Source organism: Leptopilina heterotoma, unplaced genomic scaffold, assembly GCF_015476425.1.
Source record: "Leptopilina heterotoma isolate Lh14 unplaced genomic scaffold, ASM1547642v1 Lhet_97, whole genome shotgun sequence".
Lineage (NCBI taxonomy): Eukaryota > Metazoa > Arthropoda > Insecta > Hymenoptera > Figitidae > Leptopilina > Leptopilina heterotoma.
In genome coordinates this window covers 688,387-702,764 of record NW_025111203.1, presented here as the reverse complement: position 1 = coordinate 702,764, position 14,378 = coordinate 688,387, and the positions used below count along the sequence as shown (strand labels likewise).

At 26.9% G+C, this 14,378-nt stretch overlaps 1 protein-coding gene across 1 annotated transcript; it reads right to left on the bottom strand.

Annotated features, from left to right (window-relative positions):
* Positions 1-3,557: 3,557 nt before the first annotated feature.
* On the bottom strand, positions 3,558-14,242 carry LOC122512297 (ankyrin-1-like). The gene is made up of 2 exons (XM_043628053.1): positions 14,116-14,242; positions 3,558-6,232 (listed from the first exon to the last, which is right to left on the bottom strand). The coding sequence occupies exon 2, from the start codon at positions 6,197-6,199 to the stop codon at positions 3,674-3,676; it is 2,526 nt and encodes an 841-aa protein (XP_043483988.1). The 5' UTR covers positions 6,200-6,232; positions 14,116-14,242; the 3' UTR covers positions 3,558-3,673.
* Positions 14,243-14,378: the final 136 nt, after the last annotated feature.

Below are 14,378 nucleotides of genomic sequence, written 5' to 3'. Positions count from 1 at the left end.
TTATTGAATAAATTAATGAATGTTTTTTAAAATTTAATTCTTTTATAGAATTTTATCAACAAATTTTTAAATAATTGAATTCTTTCGACCAATTTTTAATAATATTGTTACTAATAATTCATTTTTTTGAGGAATTTGATTAAAATTGTATTAAAAATAATTTAAATTCTGCAATGAGTTTTATTATTTATGAAAATAATTGAATTATTGCGAAGAATTTTATAAACAAAGTTTACAACAATTGATTTTTTTTATAAACTGTATGCAAATTCTATTTTTAATAATTGAATTCCTGTGAAATTTTCATTATTGTAGAAGATAATAAATTAAATATTCGTTTAGAACTTTGTCAAAATTGTTTTCAAATAATTGAATTTTTTGAGAAGTTTTATTAAAATAGTAAAATATTGAAAATAATGCAATTAAGAAAAATGTTTGAAAATAATTGATATTTTTCCTTGATTTTTTTATTTAAATTTTTGAAAATAATAAATTATTGAATTTTATTACTTTTTTAAAATAATTGGATTCTTATGACAAATACTATTATTTATGAAAACAATTGAATTTTACAATGAATTTTATTAAAATTCCTGAAAATAATTAAAATTTGTCGAAGAATTTTGGTATTCAATTATATAAAGATAATTGAAATGTTGACGACAATTCTTTTTGGATTCTTTGAAAATAATTGAATTTCTGCGTCGAATATTGTTATTTATGAAAATAATTGAATTTTACAATGAATATTATAAACATTCATGAATATAATTGAATTTCGGTGAAGAATTTTGCTATTTATAATAAGATAATTAAAATGTTGACGAGAATTTTAAAAAAATTTTTTGAAAATAATTGAATTTCTGGAAAGAATTTTACTATTTATTAAAATAGTTAAATTCTTTCAAATAATTGAGTTAAAAATTTTTTTAATTGAAACTAATTTAAACAGAATTGAAATAAAAGTTTTTCAAAAAAAATACTTAATTAAATGATCTATAAGTAATAACTTTATGACAGTTCTTCAATAAAATTAAGTTATCTAAAATAAATTATTGTCAGAAATAGAAAAAAATTTAAGGTTTTTTTTAGAATTCGTGGTAATTTCATAGTTTATGAGACAAACAAAAATACAAAAATTCAGAATTTTTTTATAAATTCTAAACATTTAATTTCTTCCTATACTTTTAATAAAAATCCCTGACTTCCCTGATTTACCTGACTTGTGGCAACCCTGAATTTGAAGGCAATTTCTTCATCTTCTGCAATTCTTAAAGTTTGAATTTTCAGCAGATTTTTCCGCTTCTACAATTCTTCTTTTAATTTTGAGTTTTGAAGAATCTGTTCTCCAAGTTGTTTTTTCATATTTTGCAAGAGCACTTTCCCTTCTCCATTTTGGTTGTTATATTCTTTTAATATTTCTTGGAAGGAAATCTCTTTGTTAAGAGATCTTCTTCAACCAGTGTCGGATTCGCTATATGGTAGACAATGTTTTACATTAATGCAATTTTTATAAAATTTGTTATTCGGGAGTTTTTTGAGTTCTTAAATTATTATTTTAAATATTTGATTATCTTCTCGTGACACTTTTTGGAAACAATATCAATGAAATATTTGCAGGGCGCTTATACTAACTGATAAATATATTAGGTACAATTGTGAATCTCTATCCAACTTTTATAAAATTTGTTACTTTGGGGTTTTTATTATTAAGCTACTCTAAGTGGTGCCAAATTATAAATTTATAAAATAAAGTATGTTTATAAAATGTCCTAGTAAACAAAAACAAATTGAAATAAATTAAAAAGAATTCACAAAGAATTTCAGTGAATCACGCTTTGTGACAAATACGAATTGGAGCCATGTTGCAATTTTCCTGAATTCGTCAAACTGTATATTGAACTTCCAAACCTTCTATTCATACTAATTCAATGGACAAGTTTTGGGGCCATTAATTTTTTTTAATTCGCCATCACGAATTCAATGCATTTCTTTCGAATGCGAATTCTTTTGCACAAATTCAGGCAAATTGAATCGAATTCAATCGAATATACAAAGAGCTTGAATGAATCCCGCTTTCTACCAAAAATCTTAATTCATTTCAATCCGTTTGAATTAGTCTTTTTTACTGGGGTCATCAAGTTGCATTAATTATATGGAATTCTTTTATAAGTTAGTGTCTATAATAGATAATCATTTCTATTTATTTAATAGAGGATTTGTTTTTATATTTTTAAAAGTTAGATTCTAAATAACACTAACCGGGAAAAAACAGGGAATTTGAAGAATGGAATTTAATAGACACCACGATTTGTATTTAATCATTTATAAAATTCATAAATTTCAAAAAAGTTTTAATTTTGGGAGGAAATTTCTTCAAACGTATGCTTTAAATAGGACTAATGAGATTGAGTGCTTAAATGCAATTACAAAACAGGAGATTCTAGAATTTTGTTAGGTAAGAACATTTTATATTTTATTAAATTTACAAAAGTAGAAAGAAACGATTTTTCATAAAATGAAATTTATATTCTAAATACTACATGAAAAAATAAATTTGTTTTCTTATTTTTCAGTGTTCTTAACTGATTGAACAATTTTAATGTCAGTAGGAATAAAATCGGACAAATAGGCATTTTAAACAACGAAACTTAATTAACTGGCTACAATAACTAAATTTTACGTATTCAGTAAGAAGCGAAAAATTAAAAAGAATTCACATAAAGTGAATACGTGCATTTTACGTACTTTTTACTTCCTCATAGAGGAAGTATTGTAATACTGAAATTTTTCGAGTTCGATTTTTTGACATATCTTTATGTTATTCGACCTCAGGAGTTCAAAAATGGCATTTTTAAAAAATGTCATTCCGTATGTGTGTGTGTGTGTGTGTAAACATCACATTTTCATAAATATCTCGGAATCATGAAGAGCTTTTGGGTTGAATTTTTTTTTAAATTGTAGATCTCACCTGCGGACAGAAGATGAGAGTACTTTGAGATTGATTAATAAAGTTTAACTAAATTTTTTTTGGATTTTTAATTTTGCAAAAAAACGTTTTTTGCCCATAACTTTAAAAAAATGTTAGGACACCTATAAATGTTTTCCATAATTTTTTTAGAGTTTTTTTAGACGCATCTTTTGAGCCCAAATTGAACATTTTTCGTCCATATTAACCGGAGATATTAAACTTTTAAAAATTCAAAATTTCGGCAAATAAGACTTTTTTGAAAATTTTGTTGAAAAATGTAGAAGTAACTTTAAAATTATTGCCACTAACTTGTAGACCATTAAAAAACGCTTCGATTGACCTACTTTTGAACCTAATTCGATAATAAATTTCGAAATTATTGGTATTTTAAAAACCAAAAATTGTGAAAAATGATATTTTCTCAACTTTTTTGTTTGAAAATTTTTGTTTAACTATTAATTTATTGTAACTATCTTGTAGGGTATTTAAAAATACATTGATTGACACAAAATTCCATCACTTTTACTATATTTATAAAAAGTTATTCATATATTTCTATTATTTTTATCTCTATGAGGAAGTAAAGTGTTCATGAAATGAGCACCAAAATTATAAAAAAATATACAACTTGGCAGCGGTTTTAAATTTATTTCTTAATTTAATTCCTCGCTTCTTACTGGATACTTTTAAAAGAGTTGTTACTTAAGAGAATGCTGCTAATAAACGTCGCATATCTACTACTGAAAGATAATGGAAAATTTGATTAATTTCCATAGTTGAGAATTGAATTCCATTATTTTTTTTAATTAGATTCAACATGAAATTCATACATTTGTCGATTAGTTCTCTTCTTCGTTTGCCTTTTTCAACACTCAACTTTAAAAATTCAGCATAAGCTGGAAATCGCACGTAAGATGACTCCACGATTTGAATCAATCTATCATTTCTTGTGTAGTTCGCAACTTTATTTACAGATTGCGTTAAAATTTCGTAGAAAGTTACACAATAATCGTTGTCAATTTCTGTTTCTTCCATTAATTTCACCTCACGCTCACATTCATCACGCCATTCGATAAGATTATGTTTCTTATAAAATTGCAGATCATTCTCAAAGTAAGAATTACGGGAAATAATAAATAGACGCGCAGCGAACAATTTTAAAAGATCAGTGGGATTTCTTCCCCAATTAATATGATGAAGGGAGTATTCGGTTTCAATGTGACTGATCATAAGTAAACTAATGTTAGAATCTTCTAAATTTGAATGAAATAATCGTTTGATATCATTTTTATAAAAACAACTTCTATAATCATTGTATTCAAAAATAGTATGCATCAATTCTGAAGAAAATTTACCAGAATCATATCTTGTTATATCAATCATTAGTTCTTCTGAAAAGCGTTTAATTTGAAAAACACTCAGGCGATTAAGGATGCACATTAAAAATTCATTTCCATATTTTCCAATTTTGTCAGTTTCTTTAAATTTGATTTCGTCCAAGATAAATTTTTCTGTTTGTGGTAAGCTCAAGGAAGACTTTTGTTTATTTTGTTCAGGAACTGTTATTTTGTTTGCGAAATATGATAAACTTGACCATAACTTGTAGAGATCTTTAGTTTTACTAATTTCTACAATAATCAACATTTCCGCGATGTTTGAGATATTTTTATACATCAGGGGAGAAAGGGTCCACAATTTTTCAAAGTCTCGACCTCTGCGTAGTGTATATTCTAAAGCCATATAAAATTCAGTAGTTTTAATACCAGCCTCGAGGAGAAATTTAACAACAGTTGATTGTCCTGCAGCTGTTACGAAATGTAAACAGGTCTCATTTTCTTCTGTCATTGTATTCAAATCAGCGCCAGCGTTTAGCAGCATTTCGACTAATCTTGTATGATTAAATGTTGCTGCAATATGAAGAGGACTTCTATCTCTAAAACAAGTTTTAAAAGAATATCCCGCTTCTAGAAGGATTTTTAAAATTTCTTCATTTCCATTTTCGACTGCAATGTAAACGGCCAATCTGCTATCAATCGAATTTGTATCCAAGTCTTTTTGCTTCACCATTTTTTTCACAACTTCCGTTTGACCCTCTCGCACTGCTAAATGAAGAGCTGAATTTGGAGATGCGTCAATTTTCGAACTGTTTTTTAATAAATATCTCCAAATTTTCAAACTTCCTTCAGAAAGTGACGATTGAAGAATCGTTCTAGACCAAAATATCTTAATTTTTTTTTCATCTTCATCTTCCAACCAGGCTTTAGATTTTGCATTAATTTTCGAACCATGTTCCACCAAATACTTTAAAATTTCATAATCATTGTTTCTTACTGCCTCATGCAAGGCAGCATCTACAGCGTTAAATCCATTCATCATTAGTAATTTGACTATTTTGTAATTCCTGTTCTTAACTGCGTAATAAAGAGGCATCATCATAATTTCGTGTGTTTCTTTATTTGCCTTCTGTTCTTCACTTATTGTAGCACCATTTTTTAAAAGCAATTCGACAAGTTCAATGTTATTATATATCGCAGCGGAAGCAAGTGGCGTTGTTTCATTTTTATCTACTACATTAACATCAGCGCCATTCTGTAAAAGAATCTCTGCTAATTGGATGCTCTTTATTTGTATGGCAACATAAAGTGGTGATTGTTTATTTTTTGCTTGAACATTAACATTAGCGCCATTTTGTAAAAGAATCTCTGCTAATTGAATGTGTTTTCTATAAATAGCACAATGAAGTGGTGTATATCCGTTTTTACTTTGTACATTAATTTTTGCACCTTTTTTCAAAAGAATTTCTACAAATTGAATATAATTTTCGTATGCGGCAAGATGAAGCGGAGCATGGCCAACTCTATTTGTCGCGTTCAGATTACATTTTCTTACTAATACGTCGAACACACTTGGATGATTGTTGCGTATCGCTAGGTGCAGAGGTGTATCACCGGAATAATCTCCTCCATTGAGAGGGAAATTGCGCTCGCAAAGTATACTAACAATTTCAGAATGTCCTCTTACTGCTGCTGTATGCAATAGTGAACGTATTTCTTCTCTTTCTTCTAAGGAAATTTCGTCAAATAAAAGAAGAAAGGCCTTTAAATCTCCATTATAAACAGCATTATACAGTGGTGTATCGATTGGACAATCACTATAATCGTATAAATAATCTTCTTCTTCTTCATACGGACAAGGTGATTCGCAATTGTCATAATCTTCAGAAGACATGTTGGATTCTTGAAAATAATCTCCTTCAAATATCTGTAACAAAAAAAAAGGAAAATTCACATCAAGTTTTTGTAAACGAGGTACCGGCCCTATTTAACAAACGAATTAACCAATCGCGATTATATTTTACATAATACTGCACCGAGACGATAGTTTCTTGTTTACAAAACCTAAAAGCCATGAGAAGAAATCTTTTATCTGTTTTACTAAAAAAACTGTTTTCGACGATTTTCTTGTCATTTTTTCACTTTTTTAGAAGGTGTTTATTACTTAATAATAACAGTTAATGAACTGTATAAATTTTTTTCTAACTGTCAAGGGTTACAGAAGAAGGGAAGCATATGTTGTTTTCTTTGTTGAATCGTAAATTGTAGTAATTAATAATTTTATTAAATTTCGTAGGTGCGGGCAAGGTGGGGTAGGGGAGAGTGGGGCAAGACGGGGTCCACAAATTAAGCAAAAGAAAAGAGAAATAAGAGAAGTTAAGAAAACTACTTAAACCAAGACTGAATAAAATAAGAGTGACCAAAAAGAAAAAAGTTTGTCAGGTTAAATCATCAATTAGCGATGGTAAAGTGGAAAATACACCTTGTCTCTATTGCAATGGTTATTATTTAGACTCAAATGAAGGCTGGGCTGCATGTTCTGTCTGCGGCCAATGGGCTTTGAGCAGTTGTGCTGGTGTCGATGTTAAAGATAAAAATGCAACCTTTACTTGTAAAATTATCCGATATCAATATGTAAAGAATACGGAATCAGTCCGCAATAATCCGAATTTAATCCAGTTAAAAGATTTAATCCGAAACAAGTATGGAACAATCCAAAATCTGTATGCAAAGAATCCGGTAATAGTCAGCGGCAATCCGAATAATATCCAATTAAAACACCCCAGTCCGAAAATAAGTCTTATAATAATATGGAATTTGTAAATATATACAATCCACAGACAGTCCTAAACAATCCATATTCATTCCAATTCAAAGACTAATTCCGGATTCACTGGTTATACACAAACCGTATTGAGTTTGGATTCATCCGGACTAATTCTGAGTGACAAAAAGCTGACCATAAGCAGACTGTTTCGGATTAGCTGCGGATTCACTGGTTAAACCAACCGGATTACTTCTGCATTTACTAGTTGCATATGATCTGACCAACTTCGGACTAAATCGTACTAATTACGAATTAAAAATGTCGGATAAAAATATGTCGGACGACATTTTTAAAATGTCATTAGATTCATTTGAAATTTGTTACTCGGGGGTTTTTGAGGTCGCTGATTACGAATATGATGTCAGTTTCAAAATTCAAAATGTCAAATCCAATATGGCGGACGCAGGGTGTCCAGCGTCCGAGAAATGCGTGAAAAGCGGGAATTGAACGGGAAATTTTTTGGTGCGGGAAATGTACGGGAATATACGGGATTTTTTTCTGACACCAGGAATTTTAAGCACAGGGATCGAACTAGGTCCGTTTTGTTTAAAGTCCGTAAAAGTTGGTTTTTTAAAAAAAGTCCTTATTTTGTTTGGAAAAGTACGAAAAAACAGTAAATTGCACGATATAGTTTGAAAATTTTTTGAGAAGTTACAATTGATTATTTTTATAAATAATAAAATCCTTCTCCGAAATTCAATTATTTTCAACAATTTTCATAAAATTGTCAAAATATTAATTATTTTATTCATATTTTCCTTAATTCAATTATTTTCAACATAAATATAGTTATATTAAAAAATTTATTAAAATATAATAATAAATTTATGTATACTACATTTTAATGAAATTTTGCAGAAAAATTCAATTATTTAAAAAAATTTTTGAAAAAATTCTATGGAAACATTTAATCATTTTTGATAAATAATACCATTTTTATAGGAATTCAATTCTTCGGAAAAATTCAATTATATTAAAAAATTTAAGAAAATTCTCGTCGAAATTTCAATTACCTTTATAAATAATAAAAATCTTCTGCCTAATTTAATTGAAGCGTTTTGTGCAAAAACAGCATAAGTCCATAATTCGAAATTGTTCAGGAATCAATAAAAACTGTTTATCTCGTAAATGTTAAGATTTTTTTTAATTCGGCTTTTTGCATTATATTCTACTAACCTATAAGTTAAAAAATCCAATATAATTAATTAATTATCTACTTAACATAAAAAATTAAAAAATAAATTAACATTTGGACTTATGCTGTTTCTGCACAAAATGAAATGAAAAACACAGAAAATTTATTAAATCCAGTGAAATATCAAAGTTTCATGAAATATTTAATAACATTTATTTAAAATATTAAATTTGGATAATTTTTAGTAACATTTTATAAATAATAAAATTGTTTTAAGAATAAATTTAACCAATTTTCTAATTTTGCTTCCTCGTGAGGAAGCTTTGTAGTCGTTTAGTTTACAAAATTTTTAAAAATCCTTTTAACAAATTTTCTTCTATATGGGACTATGTTATATAAGACCCTGAACAATTGTCCGGATGTATGTATGTGTGTGCGTGTGTGGATCCCGATTTTTGTGAACACGATAACTCGAAGAGGTTTTAACGAATTTGGCTAAAATTTACCAGGTATATTTATCATAAAAATATCTCGAAATGGATTGATAGACTTTAAAAAATTCTCAAAAAAAAAATTTTTTTTGACTTTTTTCTAAAAAAAATTTTTTTTCAAAAAAATTTTTTTAAGTTGATTATTGAAGTTAATATATAATAAAATCTTATTCTTTGCGTCAAGACGAATCGATTGGTATATAAGAAGTATAAATTGTATGAGAATTTATAGAGTTAATCACAATTAAAGCTGAAAAAATCGCATTTTTATCAAAAAATGAGTTCTTTCCGCAAAATTATGTTGCTGTGTAAGAAAATCTTACTCATTTATTTCTAAAATCTTATTCTTTACACCAAGACGGATCGATTGGTATATATAAAGTATATATTTTACTTAAATTTATAGAATTAAAACCAATTAGGGACAAAAAATTTGCACTTTTAATAAAAATTTATTTTTTCTTAAAAATCATGTTGCTGTACAATAGAATGTTATTATTTATTGAAAAATAAATAAAAAATCTTATTCTTTGCATTAAGACGATTCGATTGATGTATATAAAGTATACATTCTATTGAAAATTATAGAATTAATTACAATTAAAGTTGAAAAATTCACTTTTTGACTAAAAATTTTTTTGTTTATTTAGATTCATATTACTATATAAGAAAATTTTATTTTTCTATTAAGACGAATGAACTTTATTTTATAAATATTAAATTGTATTAAAAATGATTTAAAAATGAAATATATTTATCGTTAATGCTTCCTTCACGAGGAAGCAAATTTTTTTTGCTGATCGTAAAGAGGAAGCAAAATGTTCATGTAATGAACATCTGGATTTACAACTTGTTTAAATAATTTCGTCACCACTGTCACTTTTTGCTTCCCATGAGTGTTTTTATATATAATATAAACTGTTTAATATAAATTATTAAAATACGTCAAGAATATCACAAATAAATATAAAACTTATCATGGACTTGTGCTGTTTCTGCACAAAATGATATTTTAATTATTTTTTTTAAGGGTTTAGAGTTTAGTCACTTACGCAATATTTTACCAGATTGAAAAGCTTCATTTAAATTTAAAGATAAATTTTCAATAAAAAAGTGATTTTCGAAAAAAAATGGACTTATGCGGTTTCTGCATAAAACGCTTCAATTATGTTCAAAAATTCTATTGCATGAACTTTTATGAATAATTGAATTTTGAAATGGTTTCAAATTAAAGTTCTTGAAAATTCGAATTTTTTGTACTTTAAACTAACAATTCTGTGGAATTAAATTTTTTAAAAAAGTTTAATTGAATATTTTTTAAAAATTATTTTATGTTTTTATTTTTTAATATATATTTAATTGCAGAATATTCGAGAAATAAATTCTTTCACTGGTTCGAGCTTTGTAAACCTATAAAATTATGTACACAAATTTATCTTATATATGTAAATATAGTATTAATCTTCAAAATTTTCACGCTCTTTGCTGGACACCCAGTTAAATTTTATGGGTTTTAAAATTGTAATACTTACCAATTTATTGAAAAAATAAGACTTTTAAAATAAAAATGTAACAGTCAAATTAATTTATGATATAGGCGTTTTGTATAACAAAATTAAAAATTAATGGAATAATATACCTACGCAAAAAAATTCGGGAATTTTGTATATTTAAGCGGGAAATGTACGGGAATTATGCACGGGAATTTTATTTCATGTCTTCGCTGGACAATTTTATAAATATATTTAATCATTTAATGGATCTTCAATCCAAATTCATGGATAGAAAATTATAAGATTTTTAGACTCATAGAATTTGATAGAATTTGTATCCAAATCTTGGATAGAGAAATATTAGATTTTCGTGTGAAAAGAATTTGATAGGTATTCAATCCAAACTAATAGATAAAAAATTATAGGATTTTTCTGCTCATAGAATTTCATAGAATTTGTTTCCGATTCTTTGATAGAGTAATAATGGATTTCCATGTGGAAAGAATTTGATAGGTATTTAATCCAAACGCATGGATAAAAAATTATTAGATTTTTCAATTAATAAAATTTGATAGAGTTTGTATCCAAACTCTTAATAGTAAAATATTAGATTTTAGTATATGATTAACTTTGATAGGTAATACATCAAAACTTATATAATAGAAATGGATTTAGTTTTCTACTTTGGATAGAAGTGGATTGGATTACCAATACTTGATTAAATTGGATTTGAAGTTCAACTCTCCAAATCTGAATTAGTTAAAAATAACTAATTATTAGTAAAATCGTGAATGACTTTTTGCTTCAGCAATTAGTAAAAAATAACTAATTATTAGTAGAGAATCACTAATTAATAGTAGGGGAGACTGGGGCTAAATGTTAAATTTTGCACAAATGATTTTTTTAGACAATAAATCCGCTTAGATGCAAATATTTATACATCAATATTGTAGGGCAACTTGTCCCCTACAACTTTCAATAAAAAAGTTTCTGATATTTTCGCATGCAATACATGTTTTGTCCTTTTTTAAAAATTTTGCTTTTTTTAACTTTTCGCCCCAGCATGGGGCAAAAAGTTAAATGGCTGAGGCAAAAAGTTAAATTCTATTTTTAGCCTACTAAAACTATTATCTGATAGGTGTTCAGTAGTAGATAAGTTAAAGTATACGTAAACAAGTAATTTAGTTAATAAAAGATCTATGTTTACTTAACAAAAGCTTTAGAATAGTTATAAAGTTAGTAAATTGAAATTTCAAAAAAAAAAAAATTTTTGGTTTATTTCACGTGAGCGGTTTTGTTTTTTGATAGAGTACTTGCCTAATGTCAAATAAATTATTTTTAAACAAATAAACCCAAAAAAAACGAAAAATAAAAAAAAAAATTTTAACTACATGTAAAAATACATTTAATTTTTCGCCCCAGGGTGCGTTTTTGGCTTTAACAACAAATATAAAAAATCTGACTAAAGATATTTAGCAAATACCTTTAGGTATCTCTTCAGGGGACCCAAATAATGAAGTAAAAAAATCGCGGTGAGAATAAATGGTGGATTCCACGTCAGTTCAACACACTTATTTTCATGACTTGTTGGGATTTGGCTGTAAATTTGTAAATTCATTACTTTTATAGTGATAAACAACTCCACCAAATATTTTTTCAAAATTTTGAAAATTACCAAAAATATGGCATTTTCAAAATTTTTGTCTTTTTTTTAAAGTGCTATAACTTTGGTTCTAATTAACCGATTTTGGATTTAAAAAAAGGATTTCTTTGGTTTTAAGTATATTTTAAGTTAAAATTAAATTAAAAAGAAAAAATTCAAAAATTTTTTTTTTTTGAAATTTCAAAGGTAGGGTGAAAAAAAAATTTAAATATGGACACCACAAAAATTAGCAGAATGTCACATAACTCCGGACATTTATTCAGGGTGATAACACCCTTCTATAATTAAAATTGCAATGCTCTAACTATTTCCGTTCGAAAGATAATGAATTTTAACTGTTTTCACAATTTAACTTTTCGCCCCAGTTTCCCCTAAATAAATAACTAAATAAATAGTCAAATTTCACTAATTGAGTTAGTTACTACAAATTTCAGTCATTTTTACATAACCAATTGTATTAAGAATTTTTTTAATCATATTTCGAATAGAAAATGTTTCTTAAATTCTCTTACAATTGATTTTATTCTTATTTATTATTTATTTATTACTTTTAATGGGAAAAAAGGTTAAATTGTCACTAGTATAATATTTATGTAAAGATTTAATTAAAAAGATGTGAATTTTTATAATGATTTACACAGTTTTTTTATTTATCAATATTTCTGGTGCTCGTTAGTAATTTTTCACTTATTTTTTTAAAATAATCTGGAGTTTATAGACTTAAAACATTAATTTTTAGAAAATTCTTAGTTTTGTTCAAATCAATTCAAAAGTATATAATATTAATTCAGATTTAGAGAATAAGTTTTATGATGCTGTTTTTACAAGAAAAATTTAGAAATAATTTTCCTTAATTTTGAGTTGGAAAAACAATTTTTTTATATTTTTTTTTTTATAATTTTAAATCTAAAAGAACCCTACAGAAAATATATTTATTATTAAAAGATTTATTGGAAAATCGACTGAGATTTAAAACAATCGTATTTCCTGTGGGGCCCTTTATTTAATTTATCAATTAAATTAAAAAAAAAAAAATTTTTATGTAGAGTTTTAAAGAGTTCTTTAATTTATATCTTTTAATATATGTATATAGAGATTTTTATTTACGATATTTAAAAAAGTACTTATACTAAAATCTTTATAAATATAATTATAACATTAATTTAATAGTATTAAACATACATTTAAATAAACATTTAAATTCAAATTTGCGAAAATATGAGACGAAACTACATGTAACTAATACACCAATATATAAGTGATAAGTTAACCTTTTTTCCTATTAAAATTAATGAGAAAACCGAAAACGGGCAAAATAATTTACTCTTGTTATTTCGCCCGTTTTCCCCCACTTAGTAATTATTCATGATGGGCGAAATAATTTACTCTTAGGTATGTTTTCGTTGCCTGCACTTCTTACACTTTAACACCGAACCTGCACTATAGAGATGTCTAATGTGACGTCACCTCAGTCGGTATAGTCGCAGAAAGTAGAGCGATTATCTTCCAGGCCCCAATGTAACATTGGCTTATATGGGAGATTGCAGAAAATAATTTCTTTCTCTAAAATTGAAATAAAAATCATGATAACCAAGTGTGATTTGGATAAAGTAATGATTTTCACAACACATACGTATTTAAAACTAAGTTATAAATTTCCCAAAGTTTAAAAATTAAAAAAATACCAGTTCTAGCAGAACTAGCAGAAGAGAATTTCGTCTGCTAGAACTGGTATTTTTTTAATTTTTAAACTTTGGGAAATTTATAACTTAGTTTTAAATACGTATGTATTGTGAAAATTTTTACTTTATCCAAATCACATTTGGTTATCATGATTTTCACTTCAATTTTAGAGAAAGAAATTATTTTCTGCAATCTCCCATATAAGCCAATGTTACATTGGGGCCTGGGAGATAATCGCTCTACTTTCTGCGACTATACCGACAGAGGTGACGTCACATTAGACATCTCTATGCTGTTCTCTTTGCCGGATGTGACGTAATTTTACCGCAAACACTTCGCTACACTTTCTGCACCTACTCTTGAGGTGGTGTAAAAGTTACACTTAGTGCAGGCAACGAAAACATACCTCTTGTTATTTCGCCCGTTTTCCCCCACTTAGTAATTTTTCATGACGGGCGAAATAATATACTCTTGTTAACACTGCGTAAAATTAATTTGTTTTGGCATATTTTTGTTACCTTTTTGACACACTTGTTTTCGGAAAATACTTTCACTTTTTACATATTTTTTAAGAAACAAAAACCTGTGACAACAAATGTTTTATGATATGTTCAAGAACACTGAACAATACTTTCAACATTTGACAACATGCAGGCCGGTTTTCATGTCTGCTGCAGGGATGAGAAACTGCCTCAGTTAAACGTTCGACATAAAGGTGTTTCTACAATTGCTTGCAAATGCATTTGTTTTGTCTGATTCAAAGGAAATTCATATTCTGTAA

Bases quoted from the DNA above. Each gene is read 5' to 3' on its own strand.
- LOC122512297 (XM_043628053.1), bottom strand. From the start codon at position 6,199: ATGTCTTCTGAAGATTATGACAATTGCGAATCACCTTGTCCGTATGAA.